Source organism: Dermacentor variabilis, chromosome 5 (assembly GCF_050947875.1).
Source record: "Dermacentor variabilis isolate Ectoservices chromosome 5, ASM5094787v1, whole genome shotgun sequence".
Lineage (NCBI taxonomy): Eukaryota > Metazoa > Arthropoda > Arachnida > Ixodida > Ixodidae > Dermacentor > Dermacentor variabilis.
Genome location: NC_134572.1, coordinates 47443823 through 47464575, shown reverse-complemented (window position 1 = coordinate 47464575; position 20753 = coordinate 47443823). Strand labels below are relative to the sequence as shown.

Genomic DNA, 20753 nt, shown 5'->3' with positions numbered 1-20753 from the left:
GTGTGCTGCGCAGCGCCACGACAGTGTGCTGCGCAGCGCCACGACCAGTTGCTACGAGATCTTGCGCAGCGCCACGACATGGTGCTACGGCATCGCTACGACAGTGTGCGTCACCATTAGCCCATTGTACATTCACGTGCTCGTCTTTTGAGGGGTTCCTTCTTGCCCTCAACTGCGAGAGTATAAAAACAGCTGCCCCCGGACGCCAGAGGAGGGCTCCGATTTCTTCCGTTGAGTGAAGTGCTCTCCCGTCTCTCTACTTCGGTCAAAACTGACCGCCAACTCTTTGCGATGTTAAAATAAACAAGTTGTTTCGTTGTTACCTGTCGACTCATGCTTTGCCGGGACCTTCGGATGCTTGCAGTTGTACCCCAGGCCGCCAGGCCAACGCTACCCTTGGGGCTTGCGACCCAGGTACAACCACGGGCGTCAGCGCCGAGTTCCCATCCGATCGCTCCACTGTCGCGATCCAAAATAGTCCCTACTCATAGTGTTTGCACGCTTCTTCTTGGGTGCGGGCGGCATGTACTGCAACACGGCGGCCTGCGGCGAGTTCGCTCGCCTTCTGAAGAGCTCGATCAACCATTCTATTGACCCGTGCGACAGCTTCGGCTCCTTCGTCTGCTACGGCTGGCGTCGGCAAAACCCGTACTCGGTTCGTGAAAAGCACTACCGCGCCACGCTAGTCTACATCTCTCGCCTCACCCACTCAGAGCAGATTCCGCTAGCCCGCCAGAGCGCGCTGCAGCAAGTCGCCGCTTTCTACCGCAGCTGCAGTGAGCATACCGTCTCTGGACGCGACGACACTCAGCTGGTCAAGTCCTGGCTCGTCGACGCTGGCGTCGTGTGGCCCGTGTGGCCCACCAATCCCAGCGTCCTTGACACACTCGCTTACCTCGCGCTCAACCTCGGCTGGTCCAGCGTGATCGACATCGAGGTCGAGAGACCAGGCCGGCAGAGTGCCGTCATCACCCTCAAACGCTCGCTCAGCTTCCTCTTGATAAGCAGCCATAATCTGTCAGCACCTGACCAGCGCAGGCTGTTTAAAACACTGAGACATGCCTTTCAACCGAAAGACGATACGACGCGCTCTCGTTTAGTGACGTTCGCAGACATCGCCCGTATCGAGAGAGATATGGTAACCGAGCTCGTCAGTGCCTCAACTCATCGCCAGCAGTTGTCACTGGGAGAAGCACAACTCTACCGAAGCCCCAGCGAGTGGAACGCCACCGTCGCCCGTCACACGCGCACTGGCGCCGCTGTCTCGTTCCGAAGCACGCACCCTCTCTTCTTCTTGGAATTCGCGCGTCTGTGGCGCCAACACGGCGAAAGAGAGGTGCATCTGCTTGTGTCCTGGCATGCGGTGCGGTTCGCAGCCTACTTCGCGCTCGCGCGTTTGGCGAATAGCTACAGCTCCAGCGAGAACGAAGATGAGTTTCACCGGGACAATTTCTGCATGGTCTTGCTGTACGCAACTCTGGGCGATATTGTGTTCGCCTCCTACAGCACTCTGGTGTTCTCTGGTCCCGTGCGTCAAGATGTGAAGACCTTAGTGCTGTCAGTGCGCGAGACATTTGCGCAACTCCTGAGCGCGGACTCTAAATTCACCACTACAGTGTCTGCGTTAGCTGGTTGGAGCTTCGTCAACCACGTCTTCGCCATACTGGACCATAAACAAGGCGACAGCGAACTCACTCACGCGCCGCTGCCAGGAGTGCCGGACTTCGGAGGCGTGTTCGCCATCAACTGGCGCTCGGCCATACGTGCCTTGCAGCGAGCTGCGAAGCCTCTGAGGCGTTCGCTCTTCCCCGAGACGCTCAATCGCGCGAGCCTCTTCGAGATCATTCCCGAACTCCGTGACTTCGTGCTTTTGCCTTCGGCGCTCGCTTTCCCGGTGTATGACGCGGCAGCCACTGCCGCCATAAAGTACGGTGGCCTAGGCAGTCACGTGGCACAAGCGTCAGCACGCATCTTTCTCGCCACACTCTTCGGTAACGACACTGATGTGTCCGATGAACTACGCCAGTTTTTGATCGATTTGCGCGATTGCCTACAGCAAGACGCGGCGCTGCCGTCTCCGCCCACTGCTCTCAAACTCATGGAAGAGCTGTTTGCGCTGTCCTCTCTGGTGGAAGCCTTCTTTTCAGCCGACAAGAAGGACAATCGAATGCTGCATGATCTACCGGCCTTGTCCTCGACGCAATTGTTCTTTGCTACCTGGTGTTTTATGCGCTGCACGGGTTCTCAGTCGGCAGGTGACAACGTGGATCCATGTTCTCCTGCTCTGCGCCACGTGAAGGCTTTCTCCGACGCCTTCGAGTGCGCTAAGGACACCGGCCTCAACCCAGCTCGCCGCTGCGAACTTTTCTGACATCTTACAAAAATTATGATCAATTAGAAAATTCGTGTCGAATTGCTGTCCTGAATATAGATAATGTTACATGGAGGACAACTAAAGAAAAGGGACGTAGACGTTTCTTGTCCACAAATGAACACCAAAAGGAACATTTTGAATGATATTGATAAACAACAGCATCATGATAAATTGGGATCAGGTGGACAGTACGCGATAGTCCATACCCATTCCACTCTATGGTGTATCAAGGTCCAATGTACTCGCGTCCTGCTTTTCTTCTTCTCACACGGTTATTTCTTTTTTTTTTTTTGCTGCGTCTTGCGGATTATTAAGCACTTGATATGCACAATGCGAAAATATGGCGCCTGGTGTCGTGGACAACTCATTGTAGAATCTCAGTGTTCTGTAAAATGTTTTCCGTCAATCCACGACTGCACGCTTGCTGGTGTTTAATGCTGGCTCGGTTGCCTCTTCTGAAAGCGAAATGTTATACCCCTTTGTTTTTCTTGAACGAAGTTTGACGAGTCTGGGGAGGCATCTACGTAGCATGTCTGTTGCTGGTGCAAGTCAGCGACCATGAGATCTTTACAGCGAAGCTGCTTATGGCTAGGGTTCCATGCATTTTTGTTCTCCGTGAACAAAAAATATCACTGGCTCATACCACCTAAGCATTCATACTCCCCTAGCAAGCAAAAAATGCAATGTCTCACAGCCCTGTAAGGAAGAGGCTGCAAGCACTCTGCAAAGTGAAGCGAACAGTGCTTAAATTCTTTCTAATCACTCATACAACATACAGAAACGCATGTCGAAAACTGTCATCATCAATGGCTCATACCACCTTGAGCAATCGCTCATACCCCCGCAAGCAAGCAAAAAATGCAATGACTTATAATTCCGTAAGGTTTATGGCTACTCACTTTGCGTGAATTAGCTGCGGTGAAACTAACCCTGTTGTCGTTGTCGGCGATTTCAATGTGGATGTGCCGGTACCGAAAAGAGTGCGGTTTACGCGTTCCGAGTTGCAGGCATAACCCTTGCGATGCCACACCGTTCCGGCCCAAGCGACCACTCAGCGGCTTACGTGCATCGATTTGACATCGTTAAAGAATGTGGTTACAGTTGCGAGTAAAATAATGACCACCGATCAAGGCAATAAATGAGTGGGCGTACCTTTCGTCACGAGCACCACCCATCAATACAATGAGTTTCTACCCTTGTTCAAAATTATGCGTCAACTCCGTTCTTGTGCTAAACAGCTTCGCTAGTCAACCACCTTCACAGAGGGTAATGGCACATGATTTTTCTAAGAAGCTTGTCAAGACGATCTAAAGCCAGCAAATTTTCCAATAATCTTTTTATACTGCTGAATTGCTGAGTATAACTGAGCATGCCGTCGTTCACTAAAACCTTAGAAAATAGCAACTATCTGACCACCCGGAACGTGTTCCGGCGCTCTATTCTGATACTGACTAGTTATTTATTGCGTTTTACTACGCAGAAGCAAAAACGCAGCAGAGATTCGAATATTTCTGCCAAGTCAAAGTACCTTTTTAACGCTGCATGCGTATGCAGCCATGGTGCTTCGACTTAGTGAAAGGGTAAGGAGAAGGAAAAGGAAATGTAAAATCGTAACTTGTGCTCTTTCAGACCATAAACCGATCATAACAAAAAACACGGAGGTTAACGAAGATTGAGTCCAGCAGTCATTGCTTTGGTTTCTGTGTTGCCTTTGGTTATTCATTTAGTTTCTGTTAATCAAGTAGCAGTGCCATGGGAGGTGCGTCGGGCCAGTATGTTTTATGCCGACATTAACCGTTATACCAAGTTTGATATCATTACCGCGTTACTGGAACCGAAGATTGGTTCACAATGCCGGCACGTAAGTATAATTCATTACATGACAGAGGGTATGCGTACAGAGGGCATACTTTCGCATCTGCTAGCGGTACATAATAAGTGAAGTAAACGCTCCTGCGCACCCATGAGCAGCTGTGCAACTTTCAAAACATCGTTGCCTACTCTGCTGTGTGAGCAGACGTAGTTGGACGCGTGGAACCACTGTTGTCACACACAAATGAAAGTTTGTGGGCGGCGTGAGCATCGCAGTGGGAGCGTGTAGCTTCGTGGCCGGGAATCGGACCTGGGACCTAGAGCTCAAGAGAAAAACGCCATATCAAGAACGCCATCCAGCTGGATCTAGCATGGATCAGGGCAGGAAGTTGGGCTACGTGGATACTTGACCTTCTTTGTGTCTGCACGCCCTAAAAAAAAGAATGGAATGAAATAGGACGAAAGCAACCGAGGAGCCAACGTAACAATGGCAAAATTTTTAATTTTGTCGAGATATCCCAAAAAGAACTTCGCCCTTTTATCCATTTTGTCATGCCCTTAAGCTTTTTTACATGTATAACTAAGTTTACATCGTTCATTAAACTACATTTGCCATTTGTATGTATTGACAGTATTTTTATGCCCTATAGACTTGTATGGTGATCATTCCTTTCTTTTATTTAATTTTTCTGTGTTACATTTTTTATTGTGTTTGTTTGTTTTACCTAGCTTCCTCAACTTTCATACCACTCTTTCTTGCTATTATTAACCGAGGGTCCCATTGCTTTGGGATCCTCGTGTGTATATTCACTCTGAGCCATTCATTGAACTTAAAGAATAATAAACTGAAACTGAAGCAGCTTTAAAACCACCCGCTTAATTACCAAACTCCCGTGCGCAAGCGCCGTGGCTCGGGAACAAAAACAAGTCGGCGTTTTTTCTACGCTGTTCTTTATCTTCTTCGGTCTTAAATTTATTTCTACATTTATGTAATAGCGCAGATTGTGGTTCTTTAAGAACGTTCACCTGAAGGGCTATGCTAAAGATTTGCATTCGAACGTCATGGTAAGATTTTTAGCGGACACAGGAATACTGTGTAGCGATTTTGTAACGCCGCCTTTTCAAATGCTATTCCTTTTCGCGCTCCGTCTGTATTATCAACAGGATCACCCGCATTATCAACAGGATCAGTCGGCCGTGAGCAGTGGGTAATAGGAGTGACATAGAATTGAGCGGAAGGCATCACTACAATGTCGCGGCTCTACATTCGAAAACGGCAGCGCGTATGTGAACACTGCCACTTAATTTGTCAGAAAAATACGACAGCAAAGAGGCGTTTCTCATTAATAATACCTCTCAAGCGGCTGAAACAACATTTATTCAAGAAAAAAAGAACACTTGTTGTACGCAATTTGCATAACTTTATTGTGGTTTCTAGAAAGAATTCATATATGACAAGTTGGAATAACGACATGCCTAACAGCAATTACGCTTATCGATAAGGTGAGGGTAAGCAAGGGTCGCTGTATGTGATAAATTGTTCTTCCCCGAGAACTTAAAAAAATCAAAAAATCAAAATCACCTCTTATTTCCATGTGAACCATGCTAAAGGTGATTTTTAGAGGACAAATAAAGATGGCTTAGCCATCCACTGACACGGCGTCTAATGACGATGTGTCGCAGCTCCCGTGTCACCAGATTGATGTAGCACTCAACCGATCGTCACGTCCCGATAAGCGCCATCGCCAACGTTTCTACGCGTTTCTAGCACATATCCAGTGTCACGTACCCAGAGGCCTATTCAAGTTGTCTATTTCGGCACATACCCACTGTCCATAGACTTCTCAGCAAGAGACAGTAGTCAACACACACACAGGCACACGCACGCACACGCACACGCACACGCACACGCACGTATGTATGTATGTATGTATGTATGTATGTATGTATGTATGTATGTATGTATGTATGTATGTATGTATGTATGTATGTATGTATGTATGTATGTATGTATGTATGTATGTATGTATGTATGTATGTATGTATGTATGTATGTATGTATGTATGTATGTATGTATGTATGTATGTAGACAACTTTGATCACTGGGATTGTGCTGACTACTGTCTCTTGCTGAGAAGACTATGGACAGTGGGTATGTACCCATTCTTGGTCATTCCCCAGAATAACATGTGCCGTGGCGACAAAATAGTTATGAAGCGTACATCTATCATCAGCGCTGTCATTTCCTAGACAAGAAACACACCCCACCTTCATCCTTTGGACGCAAACAACACACAGCCAAAAGCGACGACGCTGCGGTCGTGTCATCCGTTTTACTATTGCTATGGAAGCTTCCTGTCATCTGTATTCCAACATTCTGCTGGACTTACGTGCTTTTTGGACTGGCTGAAGTACACTGATTTTCCACACACCCTCCTACTTCCCTTCCAAGCAGTCACATTTGTTGGACTGCGTCTTGAGTGATGTCACTCATGTCTGTTCCCTTAGACCAATGCGTCAGACCCCTCTGCCAGCGGAATTCTGGTCTGTCTCTTGCACAAACTTGCGTTTCCACAGAAACACATTCAATTTCACTGTGAGGGAGCTTTGACAGAACAGCAAACGCGTTTCGGTGAAATTAAATTTTGCTGAGACTACGTGAGAGCAAGCCTATGCAAGCAATGGCCGTCAGCGTTCCACACTGGTAAACTCGCATTAAACACAACTTCTTTCTGTTCACGATTGAAGTATGAGCAGCTCAATTCCCTCGGAGTGCCGCCGATCATAGACATATTTAGTGCGGACAAAAGAGATGATTCATGCAGGGATTCCCTAAATTGCGCTGCCAAGCCTAATTTATTGAACTGTCCACCCACTTCAATATTGAAGCATAAAACCTATGGAGCGCAATTCCTATAGAAGAGGCAAATAACGGCTGGGACTTTAAATGTTTTTTAACTGGAAACAAGTGTAATACGTAATATCTTAGGTCCTAAATTGAAATCATTGTATATAGGACTCCCCGAGAGTGTGTTATTACAGGACTATGGTTATTTTGAGGATGATTGAGCTGCGATCGTATTGAAGTGTACAGCTGTTTTATTGGCTCTGGCGGCGCCGGTTTTTGGTAAAGAAAACATAGCAGCAGTGTTGTGTCTATGTTCCTCAAAGCGGCACTATCATGCTCCTCTTTGCCTTCGGCTGTCAAATTTTGTGTTATAATTATTAAGAAAAAAATTACAGTCACTACAAGCGGCAGCCTTTCAACAAGCGTCATAAAGCATGATGTGACCATTATTCAAACGTTTTATCCACGCTTCTTTAAAAGATGCAAAGCACAGAATTTGGTCTTCAGACCAAATTCAGTAATGCGTTAAGAATACTAAAGAATGGCAGTTGGTAAATGAATGTTTAAATAATTCTTGTCCACATGACACGATTACATCACTTTCCATAAATGGTGCGATCATAACATCCCCGAATGAGATAACTAATACCTTCAGTGATTGCATTCCGGCAGATAGTACTCTCCCTGACAGTCCTGATATTCTTCTTCACCCACCAACCACAATATTTTTTACCTCACCCCACTAACCATGAAGAAACTGAATCCGTCATTTTAAGTTTAAAATCAACTGGCCTTAGTCTAGATAATGTCTCCGCAAAACACATCAAATTAGTACGTTCTAGAATGTGACCCATTTTAAACCAGATATTTAACCTTTCTTTCATTACTGGCGTTTTCCCCTGACGAACTCAATGCTGCGAAGGCCATACATGTATGGAAAAAAGATGACAAAACTTCATCTGAAAATAGCCGTCCGATTTCTGTTCCTCGCTTCCTTGCCAACGTTCTAAAAAATTGGCAGAGTCAAGAGTAAACAAGCTCTACACGAACTTTAACATACGAACTTCTCAGTTTCGACTCCGCTAAGGATTGTATGCGGACCTTGCCATCGCATGTTTCACAGATAATATTGTCTTACACTGATCATGACGATATTTCAGCTTCTGTATTTAGAGTTTTGTTTTGGGCCTTTGGTTCTATTGATCATAAGATTCTTTTTTTTAAGCTTGAGTGTTACGGTATTGTTCGGCCACCGCTGTCATTAGTAAAACGTTTTTTGTCTAGTAGACGACAGTTTGTCGTTGACTGTTTTTCTAATCACTCATGTATTATTGAAGGTGTTACCCAACGATCTATTTTAGGAATTAGCCCTTCTGTTTTTAACATGCATTAACGACTTGCCTTATTGCCTTTCTCGCTCAAAGTGTATTTTGCATGCAGATGACACAGCCATCTCTTCCGACAGCTCCGACATCAATGTTTTCATTTCCGATTTACAAGCAGATTGAAATTCCCTGGTGCAGTGGTGTGCAGCAAACGGCCTATGAATAAACGTTTCCAAATCGTCTTTGATGCTTACTCATTCACCAGACAGGAAAACTTTGCCTCCTTGACTTTTCATTAACAACCAGGCTATTACTTTATTCGATCATGTTACGTTTCTCGAAGGCATTGTTGACACTCATCTTAGGTTTCATGACCACATTTCTTCAGTCTGCATTAAGATATCGTATGTGATACTTGCTCTCCTTAAAACCATATTCTACTTCAAACTTCCACGTACTCATAACATTATATTACGCCTTTATACAAAGCCATATAATCTACTGCGCCTTATCATGGGGTCATACATATGCCGTTCACCTCTCCCCACTGATTAAACTCCGGAAACAAACCTTTCCCATTGTTAAATTCACTCCACGGCTTTCAACTTCTTTCCTCATTTTTGCTGATCTGAATATGTTGCGCTTGTCTAGCTTTTATTTTTATAATATAGGCAATATATCCTTTAAAATTTATAACCATGTCCTCACTTTCGACAGTTTCCCACAACATTTGCTCTCTAATCCCATCACTCGCCACCCATCGTATCTTGCTCTTGCCTATTATCCGCATATTATGGTAGATCGACTTTGCTTTTGTTTTTCGGTATCATTTCAAAATAGTTTACACACACACATATATGAAATCTGTAGCTTCCTTCAAATGTTTAGAAAAAATCTGAGACAACCTGTTTTAAAATATCATGTAATCACATCTACCGGTGAACATTATTGATGAACTTATATATGTATTTATCTTTTCTAATATGCCGGGTGTTTCAGCGAACACTCAATATTTTTCAGAAATTGCCTGTGGCAGATAGCATAATTCTAGTTCATGAACTGGTCTACTCGAAGACGCGGACATTACTAGCACAACAAAAATTGAAATGCATAATCAACTAACGAACAAAAATTCACTAATTATGTTTTAACTAATCGTCTTATAGCCCATATTGCAATTTGATTATTCTAGCCATGGAGTTCACGAGGCGGATCCACTTGGAACGAATTCTCAGGATGATGCCAGTTTCGATATATTAATTACCGAACTTTGCGGAGAAATGAATTGGCGTTCCATTTACTTTTGTGCTTGAATGCATAAAAACGACATTTTGTTTAAAAAAAAGTAAGTAGAAGCCATAATCTGATAAGGAACCCAAATCTAAGTACATGAGCGTTCTTGCAGTCCGCCCCCATCGCAATGCGGCCGCAGCGGATTGCATCGAACCCGCAACCTGGAGCTCGGCAGCGCAACGCATATCCACCGAACTACCTACCACGGCGGAGTAGGTAAAACATCTCTGCTTCTTAAGACCGCAGCGGAATTCTTAAAGCATGGGCTTTGAGTCATTTCCACGTATCTCTAAACCCAACAAAACTGCCTTCCTTTGTCTAGCGTAGCGATAATGTTGCTATGGAAACGCTGTCTTGCGAAGGCTGCGTTATAAAGCACTCTTGCATTAGACCGATCGCGAGTAACAATCTGCCTTGCAATGAAGTCTACCTGTGGTCATTACTGTGTTTCGCAGCGCACACTGTGCATGGAGCATGAATCCCTGCGAATGTGTCTACCACATATCTAGCTTTTTATTGGAAGTTGTGTCACGCCACAGCTACAAATCCCAGACTCGCGCAACACAATTCGAGATCTCTATGACTCAGCCGGAGCTGTGTTAGATGACTCAAACCCCAATATTAAGCATTCTGTACGTTATTCTCAATGTCTACACCTTCTCAACGTTTGAATGTTATATTGTCTACAGTGTGCAGTAACACATCGACGTGTTGTAACGTGAACGCACAAACATGGCATGGCATACTCAGAAGTCTGGGCTATAGGGAATATTCACATGACGTCATATACTCCGTTTTCTTGTCCTATTCACAGTTTCCACTGTGCTGCCGCACATCAGAGGTTTTTTAAGCGCTCGTTTCAATCATGCTCGCTGTACAACAATATTGTGGCCTCGTTGTCGTCGGTCACACATCCCCTATTGCTTATATCATTCTGAAAAAAAAAACATTATTTGGGAAAACGCGATCATGTATACTGGCCGAGTTGGGAGTTTCAAGTTTTAATGTTAATATAAAGTGCTAGCAGACATGAATCGGTGGTGCGCTATGTTACGGGAAAACTGCGGCGCATAACGCAGGCCTCTCAGCCTCGTTATCTCCACGAAACCACTCCTTATCAAAGGCCGAGAGAAAGATAGTGGCTTCGACTCGACGATAAAGTGCTCTTCGTTCGCCTTCGCGGTTGAGCATTCTGACACCACTAGGCGTGTCCGTTGGAATTTGTACTATCGTCACAATATGGAGCAGCATAAGGGATAGGTGCAAAGGAGGGAACTTGAAAAAGGAATATATTGTTACTCTGTAGCTCATCGAGGGCCCAAGTAAAGCATCAATCGGCGTTGCGCGCACGTATGAAACGGTGCAGCGGCAGTGACCGACAGGAGTGGCTGGTGATAGCGACGGTCTTCTTGTCTACTTGAAAGTACGCGTCGTTTCGGACGCTCTCGAAAGCTCCATACGTGAAGGCGTAAGGGGAAAAATGAACGACGTATGGCCGCTACTGCTCCTGGTGCTTGCCGCTAACTTGTCGGCAACTGCATCCGCCGATGAAACTCCCGGTGAGAGGCTTTCAAAATTGCATCAGCACATGAGGGCGAACATTGCTCTATCGTCGGTGATGTATACTTCTCAAAGGCGTGGTGGTTTGTTGCTGCTGCCGCGTCAATTGATACCTTGTCTTGTGACAGCTCGTACTGTGAAAACATTTTGATGGGTTTTCTGGTTCGCCGATTTCCTGAAGATAGCCTTAGACGCAGAAAGTGGTCGGTTTCTGCAGTTTCCTTGCGTGAGCCATTGCTTGCAGCTTGGAGTGCATGGCACATGTGTTGCAATTCTTCCGTAGCGTCCCTTCCGACCACTTTATTTTCTCCGTCGATTATACAGTCCGCATAGGTTCAATATCATAGAAAACTCTTGGAACGCGTCTGTTTACGATTCAATTATTGAGTGCCTCTTCTGGGGATGTGTGAATAGTAATTTTTGTGACCGAATCGAATACGAATTCAACATGAATCGAATGGTGCCAGAGACAAACCGAATCTTCGAATATTCGTATACTTTTCGAATAGTATTCGAATAATGAGCAGCCATTTAGCCAGGTGAGACAAGATGAAGTTCACATCTTAGTTTTCATAAGCCTAGCAAGTTACCGTCATTACATTGCACGTTGTGAAGTGATGTTTATTAGAAAGTACAAACGGGAAATTATGAACAATTAAGCAGTTTGGTTGCTTCGTGAAGAACCTAGCGAACAAAGACACGGGTTCCAAACTGACGCACCTTGCAAACAGTAATCGAGACAGTTTCCTGCTCTGGCATTCCGGTGCAGATTGGCGCTGATGAGGTCTAACATTTATGGCATAGAATAACCCCAATATGCTGGGCATTCGTAACATGAAACCTTTTCCTTTCACAAACGGATCTGTAGTAAACGCTTCTTTGGATTTAAGTTTATGTTAACAGTCACACTCCTTTGCTCAATGTGATCAGTGTACCGTGTGCTGCGTGTAATTTAGGTTGACACCAAGTTCCAGCTAACTGCCGCCATCAAGAAAATTTAGAAGCAGGAAGGACCAAAGGTTGACCATCAGCTATTTTAGGCAGATAACCTAACAACAGTTAGCTTACCTGCCAAAACGTTGTTAGGCACATCATCATAAGGTATACAAGCACTTTACATGTTAACGATCATCTTACGGGCATTTAGGAGCCAGTACGATGGTTGTAGAACACAACACGCGGCCGTTGAGAACATAATTCTGAACGTTCAAAGATGCCGTTGTGTTCCCTACCTCCTTTTTTTTTTACCGCGAAGCGCATTAGGACTAAGGTTCTCTCGAAGAATTCGAGCTTGTAGAAAAATTAATAACGTAAAGTGCATATGTGCATACCATCTCTTATTATTATGCCTTGCGCAGTATATGGCGTCGGCACTGCCCACGTTTCTATCTAAGTCACAACTTCGATCCCACTGCATAAACAATGCCTACGCATAGTTCTATTTGTTGGTTTACTTGTTAAAGTCGGGTCGTCTAAAACTACGGTTTGAGCTTATTATATAGGCAGTGAGCTTCAAGCATTATGCTAACGCGCAAAGTCTCCGAGACAACCTATGTGATATATAGCTTAAAGCAGCCATGTAGAAAGACTTTTAAAATTGGATTGCTCGAGAGTGTAGTTTGGTAAAAGAGGTATGAAACAGTTCTTTAATTAATCACGCAATCAGAACAACGAAACAAACGTCGAGAGCTTTTTTTTTCTGCGAGTAAAGTGACTTAGGGCTCAAGGCGTGTGTACCTGGAGGCATGCTATAACTATTTTGTCACAAATAACTCCAACACCAGTATACACCTCCATATGCCTCCTATAATAATTTACCCTGAGTGACGACTCACAATACTTTATTCGAAATAAAAATAAAGCTTAAGTAAACTGTTCACAAAATAAAAAAAACACTACCCTCAGTGGTCATCGTTGCTTGTTCCTTCCACTTTTGAAGATATATACGTAGTAGTACCATTCTTACGAAAATCCCTATAGCTGGAGTTGGTTCCATTATTTCCTACGTGCAGTTGCTGAAAATCCACAAAGAATCTGTGTCGACTACGTGTTCTGTACCACGTCTCTCATATCACGAAATTGGAGAACGTTAGTGAACCGTAACGCCAGAATTGTGGCAAGGAGTTCAATGAATAAAAGGATGGAAGTCAATTTATATATGATGAAGTAATAAAGGATGGAATACAGACGTTGGTACGTTATGTTGTTGGGATCGCTATGTGTCAAGCCAATCTTAAGTGAGAGAAAAATACGCTTTCTTTTTTGTCTTGTCCTGCTTGTAGTGATATTTACTTGGTCATCATTCAGTTCATATCTGCGCAGAACAGCTTCCTTAACTTCGATATTTAAGGTTTTCATTTTATTTTGTTATTCATTCCCCGAACTTCATTTTATATTCCTGACCCCGTTTACCACTCGTTTCTTTGGTCCTCAAAAGTGATTGGTACCTTTAGAGGAACGACAACAAATCAACCAGCCTATGGTACGTATGTCGATCTCCTCCAACAAAAAGAAATATGTAATGTCCATGCAGTATTTTCGGCACACAATACTTTCAGACAAGCACTCGTCATCAACGTGGAAGTGCTGCGTGGGTCAAATGTATACACAGCGGTAATAATTCAGAAATGCGGAAAAACGACGTATACGTATTTGTTGGTAAATCTTGACGAGTGTATTTGTAAATATATGTTAAACGAGGCCCCACTTTCAATTCTTATGTAAGACGAATATTAATCTAAATTTTTTTTCTCCTTGAAACCTTAAGATGATATCTGTGCGTCCGCCGGGCAGTTGTGTGGAATCACACCATGTGTTCCTCTCAACGATAACAAATACTTCACGTGTCACTGCGGAGATGACCGATACTTCAATGCTACGGCTCAACGGTGCTACCGTAAGTGCATCGACGACCTCCCCCCCTTCCCCCACCTCTTATTTTTCTCAAGGATTATTGTTTCTTTTAACCAATGAGCAAGTTCAATGAAACTGTGATGTTACATGGAGATGCGCACTAATCTAGTTGCTTGTGCGCGTTAATTGCCTTTCCTCTGGTCACTGTGGTCGCAGATCTCGATGCTTGTTCAGCGATGCTATGCCATCCGGGTAAATGCATCGACAACGATGGAAACGACGTGGCTAGGTGCAACTGTTCTGGAATACATGGCATGACCGAAGAATGCCAAGGTATTTATCAAGTATTAGTTAGCTAATTGGTTCATTAGTAACAATGTAATAATAAGTTAGTGCTAAAATGAAACTAAATTATTATTTTTTATTGTTTATTATTGTGATTAATTTTTTTGCATCGATTCCCTCAAAGCATATTATGCCTAAACAAATGCATGCTGACCTTCATCGTGAATAAGCTGCCCAAGCGACAAAAATTACATTGGGTCCTAGCAAGGACAGCAGAGCTTATGTCAAGCCAAAGGAGCAAGCGAGCAAGAAAAATAAAAAAGAACACGCAACTCCGACCAAATTTGTAGACAATAATAATAGCAATATGCGCTATGCTTTATGCAGGGGCGTTAGATAGATAAGAATTAAAATACGCTGAGCGTGGCAAGCCACTGAAGGCCAGCCGAATAGTAGAATAAATCGAGTACGAATTCCCTACTGGTGAACCCACACAAAATGAAAAAATTTGGATAAATGAAACACACTATTAGAAGTGTTGAACGAATTTCGTACGCCGACAAAGAGACATCGAACATAAACGCCATAATATCGCTGACACTTTTCTCAGCTTATGTACATGTCATACTTATAATTTCCCTTGCTCTTTCCATCGGTAGTATTGTTATACTTGCGTCGTATTTGCTTGTGTCTGAATTTTTCGATGTGACTGCTTTCTTTTTATGCTGTTCCATACCATAGTGAATGACGAAGTTTGCTCTTATACTGTCTTGTTTTCTCTTGCGTTATAATGTTTTGAACTGTGTAATTTCTTACACCACTGTAAGCTTTCTTGCGCTAATGCATTTTAAAATATTAATTTTACCTACATTCCCCCCCCCCCCCCCACACACACACCCTCACACCTCATTTATATGTAATGTGTATGAAACGTCTTCTTTCATTGCAGTCGATCCAGCATTCAGGGATGAGTGCGTGAAAAGCGGCGGTGAACAAAGCCTTGACCGCGATGGTCGGCCGCACTGTGTTTGCCCTCATGGCACTGAACTTGAGGATGGCACTTGTAAATGTGAGTGTATAGCCGAATCTTGTCCGCATCCAGTGTCGGCTGCTAACGACTTTGCGTGATAACCTCCCACGTGGATGCTGCGGCTGCAGGGGTTTTATATGCGTTCCACAAAAACGGATGTGCGTAATTAAGCTTCGCCGCATACGCATGTGTATTGTGGTGGAACCATTTAGTTCGCGAAAATAAACATATCTTCGGACGGAGGCCTCGGGAGAGTACCTGTGATTAAAATAAAGTGGGCGACGCAGGATCTCTGGGACACGTGAAGGACTTCGCGGGGAAGCAGGGCGGTCTATAGGTCGAGGTCTCGGCGAGCCCTACTAAACACTGACCCGTTGTTTGCGCGTAGTACTTGCGCAAGATACCACTTCCCTTCACCGCAATGCATTGTGCAAACTTCACTGCATTATACAACTGTACTGCGGCAAGGCCGTTAAGGTGTGCATACGCATATGCATACATATCATACATTGCCGCTACGGCATCTAAGGCTGGCACGTCTGCATCGAAATGACGCGGTATGAACTGCAGCCTTACAGCACAATAATAACGCGTGCAAATTAGTAAGGATTCATTTTCATAAGGCCCACGAGGTGATGAGGACGAGGTACTGCAGTGATTCCTCTTCGAGACGTCATGCGCCAGAGTTACACCGTTCCCTGGAAAACATTGAAAAAGCAGGCTGTTGCTGAGAACGAGATTACATAGCGATGAGGCGTTTATGATAGAAAATCGCTTAAATGTATTTAATTTGTAAGTGATAATGCGAGAAAATACAGTATTGCTTAAAATACCTTCCACGTTCGTGTTTCGGGACGCTTTTAGGATAGATTAACTGATTATGTTGATATCTTATACTTGCTATTTTTCCCGGAGAACCGATAGACAGGGTGTTTTTTTTTTTAGGGAATACAGTTTTTGCTATAAAAATCTATGACCGTGAGACACATGTTGTCTTCGCATACGAGCTCTACGGCGGGGCGGAACTACTTCGCAGTTACTAATGTTACTCTGAAAAGACGATTTAATAACAAAACAAGTTAATTAACAATTTTTTTGTTAACTTGAGGGCAGTTGATTAAATGTAAACTTTTACGGCGTCACAATTTATGGCGTACCCATTTTTTGAAACATCCACTAAATCACACTTAATTTGAGATATTCATCATAGAAATTGAAGGACAAATCTAGGCAATATTGAGACTGAGCGCGTCCCACTGCGCGTCAGACGGCAACGCCCCGTGAAGAAGTGTGGGGCGAAGATTGAATGATAAGCACGCCGCGGCGAATCCTGACTCGACACACAGCGGCACATCCTCGCCAGTCAAAGCGTGCCATATTAGTAGGGGCCGCGACTGGCCGAGGCGTTCGGTTTCAAACTTCCTCGCGCTTGTCGTCACGGGGCGTTTTGTCCCGGTACGAGAGAGTGGCCGCCTTTTCTCGGTTTCGATATTGCCTGGATTTACCGTTGAAATTAGAGGTGGATGATAAATATCTTAAATTAAGTGCAATTTTCGAGACCTTTAAAAAATGTCGCAGTTCCACCCGAAAGGCGAAGTATCGATTGCGATAGCAAATTAGTGGACAGCTATACGAAGTAAGGATGGTAGTCTTATCGGCCGTATATACTTGTAAACATAGGCATAGTGACTAAATTAGCAAGCATGCTGTCACGTGCACATGAATAAACATGAACACATCTCACTCTTTGACCGCAGAAACTCGCTGTCAAAATGTTGGAGTGAGGAAGCGCGGCAGCAGCAGAGAGCGAATTGGCCTTCGCGCTGCCTCTCACATCTGCGTGAACTAACAAACACCGCGCACGGCAGGCTCTGTCCCCGTCGCAGATGGCTGTCAATATGCAGCGGCCCGGGCGGGCGCGTGTCGCCGCCCGGGCCACCCGGATTAGAACGCGCCCCCCTCCCTTACCTCTCCCAGAAGCCTTGCGCACGACGGCAGACGGCACGCTTCCTCTCCGCTTTCCTCCCTTGCGTGAGCGAGATTGAGCCGCGATCGCCGGCTCACCCTCGCACGATTTGACTCGCACATACAGCTCACGGCGCGTGGCAACGATTTTATCGACCTTATAGGCCCTACGCAACCTCAGGGCGATGGCGACGCCGACGGCGGAAATCAGCCTGGAGGGTCCAGATAATTGCTATCGCAAAAAAATGAGGGTTCATTAAAATCCGACTGTCTTCAAATTTGCCATTAACACAAGTGCCCCTAAGGTACTTATAAACATGTTAATAATTGTTTGTTATTCCGTATTTTCAGAGTAACTTAGGTTGCGTCAAGAATACGAAGACGACAGGTGCCTTACAGTCATAATTTTTGAATAAGAAGATCTGCATTGTAAAAAAAAAACACCCTGTATATGCCAGGCGTTTCTGGAAGGCTAAGCAATATTTAAAGAAAGAACGCCTGTGACAAATTGCACAAGTTCAGTCTTTGAACTGGACTACTCGATGAGGCGACATTACTTACACAAGAAACCAAAATGCATAATCTACTAATTAAGAATATTCACTAATTTAGTTTATAATTGATTACCTTACGGCCCAAATTCCATTTTACAACTTGGAGCGGCGGTCCCGCTTGGAACGAATTCTCAAGATCACACCAGTTTTGAGATCATTAATTCCCGAACTTTGTCAAGAAATACAGTGGCGGTCCAGTTTTATTTTGTGCTTCAATGCATAAAACGGCGTTTTGTTAAAAAAGCTAGTAGAACCACAGTGCATTTTTTACCGCAAGTTTGAAGCCGCATATCTCGAAAATGGTGTGACCCACAGAACTCTTTGTAAGTGGATATATCTTGCAGTCTTACTGGATGCAATTTGTGAATTGCATTATGTGCCATAAAAAGAAGCTTTACCTGGGCGCAACTCCGACGCGGCCTATTCAAATACATGTAAAACGCAGAAACGCTTTTCTGAGATAACCCTTGGACCGATTTTAATTAAATTTGTTCCACTTGAGAGAGAAAGTAAAATTATAGCGACTGGTGAAAGCATAATTTTGATTCACGGCTTGAATTTTGTTAAAAGAATTTTTTAAAATTCGAAAGTTTCAAAATAATAGAAGCACAAAGTTTACGAATTGATATCTCTGCAACAAGAAAAGATACCGCAGTTCTGTAAACGGCACTCATAAGCTCATTCACAGCGGACAAATTGAATATGTAAATTTATATCTTTCTTTAATTTGTTATGTTGTGTAGAAGTGTTCTGCAAAGGCTGTATTTCCATATTACTAATTTTTTAGATTCATATGTAGCATAATAATATTTGTCCGCTTTAGATGTACTATTAGATGCAATTTACATATTTATATTATTTTTCATTGCTAAATTACAGAGCTGTAAACCTGATACTAGCGTTTTCTGAAATTCCTTATTCTTGCCAAATTTTAATAACAAATTTGAGACTTAAATCAAGAATACGAAAGCAACCGTCACTAGATTTTAAGTTTTTCTTTTAAATGATACAAACCCCGTCAGATGTGGTGCTGTGGTTGCCGAGAAATACGAATATTTTTTTACATGTATTTAAATAGGAGCACCTGAGCTAAAAGTCCCTCTTGAAGTAATTAGCTAAAAACATAAATATTTAAATTTTGGCAATTATCCGATCAAGCGTTTCGATTTCTCGTGCAAGTAATCCTCACCTAAGCATCAAGATCAGCTAAAGCAGTTGAACAGCGCTATCCTACGCAGGTGATTTTTAAAAATTACTTAATGTCTTCGCAGAAAAACTCCGTATACAGCAGAAACCGTATACAAGTTGGGTGGGTATACGTATAGGGAACTGCTTATTCTTTCTTTTTTTCAATTTTTTTTTCTGCAGTACTGGAGTGGCGTTGATGGGAGGCGCACTTTGCGCTAATCCGTGCACATTTATTTCGACAGCAAGGCGTACAAAATTTGCACGACTTCTTTTTCTGATTCTCGGCTTTAGCAGAACGTCAAAAATTATAAATTTATATTTGATGACGTTACTGAAATGCTGTTGATAAAGATTAAAATACAGCTACATATTATTGAGATCTGGGTGATTCGGGGTGTCCTAGCCCGATTTCAACAATTTTCCATCTAATTCCACCCTGTATAAGTTATTTCTGTTCTGTGATGTTGCACAACGTGACCAAAATACGACAAAAGGGCTCATTTGCTTCGGCAACGTAAATGATCGGCTAAAATATATGGTAGTTGTTAACGCCCGGCTATGTACCACTCAGAAATACAATTCCTTTTACTTTTTTCATTTCCCAGCCATCGCCTGCTTGTTGCCAGACTTTACGTGCAAAGATATCTGCAATAATGCCAAGCTGAGAGAAGATAGCCGCTGCTGCCAGAACTGGGAGGCAGGCTCGTGTGACGGTAAGGCTGAAATATTTAGAACGCATCGGCAAGCACTAAAAGTTTTGTTAACTGTTAGCTTGGCTTCGTGATCTAGCATTCAAATTGTATGCGTCATCGTAATTCTGTTTATTGAAACGTTAAGCCGCACGCCAAACGCTACTGTTAATTAATGTGACAAATAACTAGAACCGGAAAACACCATGGAATCTGAGCCTAAGTATGTAAGTAAATTAAACACGAATATGTATTTCTCTTGTTTGCAGCCCATTATGAAGAAGGAAGTTTCTGCCTACCAGGCACTATTGGAAATGGAAGCATCTGCACAAGTACGTACATGTTTTCAGTTATGGTTACACTACTGCACTGAATCCACTTCGTTAATAATGAAGGGTTAATGGTCGATGCGTGATAGTGATTGTGAAGTGCTGATCCACAAATGACAGAATTTTGAAAACGTTTTCTCTTTTGTCGAATAACACATTATTTTTTGTTATGTCGAAAGAGAGAGGGAGAGTAAACTTTATAGAAGACAGCACGGGAGGGAAGCGAGCGTAGGTAGCTCCTCCGCTCTGCAGTAGGCTGTCCTCTCAGTCCAGTAGTCCACCGGCATTAGCTGCCCTTCTCGTTCGGTTGATCAGGTTGTCCAGGTGACCTCGGTGACTCCGGGAGTCGTAGCTGGACAGCGTTGCTTCTCATTGCCGTGTAGTGAGGTGTGGTTTGGGTGCGAGGTCCGGCGTGCTTGCGCATACCCATAAATTGTGGTAGAGCACTGCGCATTCATCGCCAGTGTGAGCATTTATACTAATAAATGTTATGTCGAGATTACTCCTGGACCCCGCCATTCCCACCAAAACGTTACATGTAACGGCGCACGCGCACAAACACGTCTTTAATCTTCACGCAAGTCACGGCGTCCTAGTTTCAGTGCTCTTTCTTTTATTTATATTTATTCATTAGCAGTATCGGGTGA

General features: G+C 43.8%; 2 protein-coding genes across 2 annotated transcripts in view; both read left to right on the top strand.

Moving 5' to 3' along the window:
* The first annotated feature begins 523 nt into the window (after positions 1–523).
* On the top strand, positions 524–2371 carry LOC142583521 (endothelin-converting enzyme 1-like). The gene has a single exon (XM_075694010.1). It carries the CDS (start codon positions 524–526, stop codon positions 2369–2371), a length of 1848 nt encoding a protein of 615 aa, XP_075550125.1.
* An 8444-nt stretch (positions 2372–10815) lies between these two features.
* LOC142582542 (glycoprotein antigen BM86-like) overlaps positions 10816–20753 on the top strand; it is a 29723-nt gene continuing 19785 nt past the window's right edge. Inside the window, exons 1-6 of the mRNA XM_075692376.1 lie at positions 10816–11212; positions 13981–14109; positions 14283–14399; positions 15301–15420; positions 19694–19801; positions 20047–20109. Of these exons, the coding sequence (XP_075548491.1) occupies positions 11134–11212; positions 13981–14109; positions 14283–14399; positions 15301–15420; positions 19694–19801; positions 20047–20109 (616 nt within the window). The 5' untranslated portion in view covers positions 10816–11133. The remainder of the gene's footprint in view (positions 11213–13980; positions 14110–14282; positions 14400–15300; positions 15421–19693; positions 19802–20046; positions 20110–20753) is intronic.

What these genes read in the sequence shown, in the direction of transcription:
- LOC142583521 (XM_075694010.1), top strand. Translation starts at nt 524, where the DNA reads ATGTACTGCAACACGGCGGCCTGCGGCGAGTTCGCTCGCCTTCTGAAG.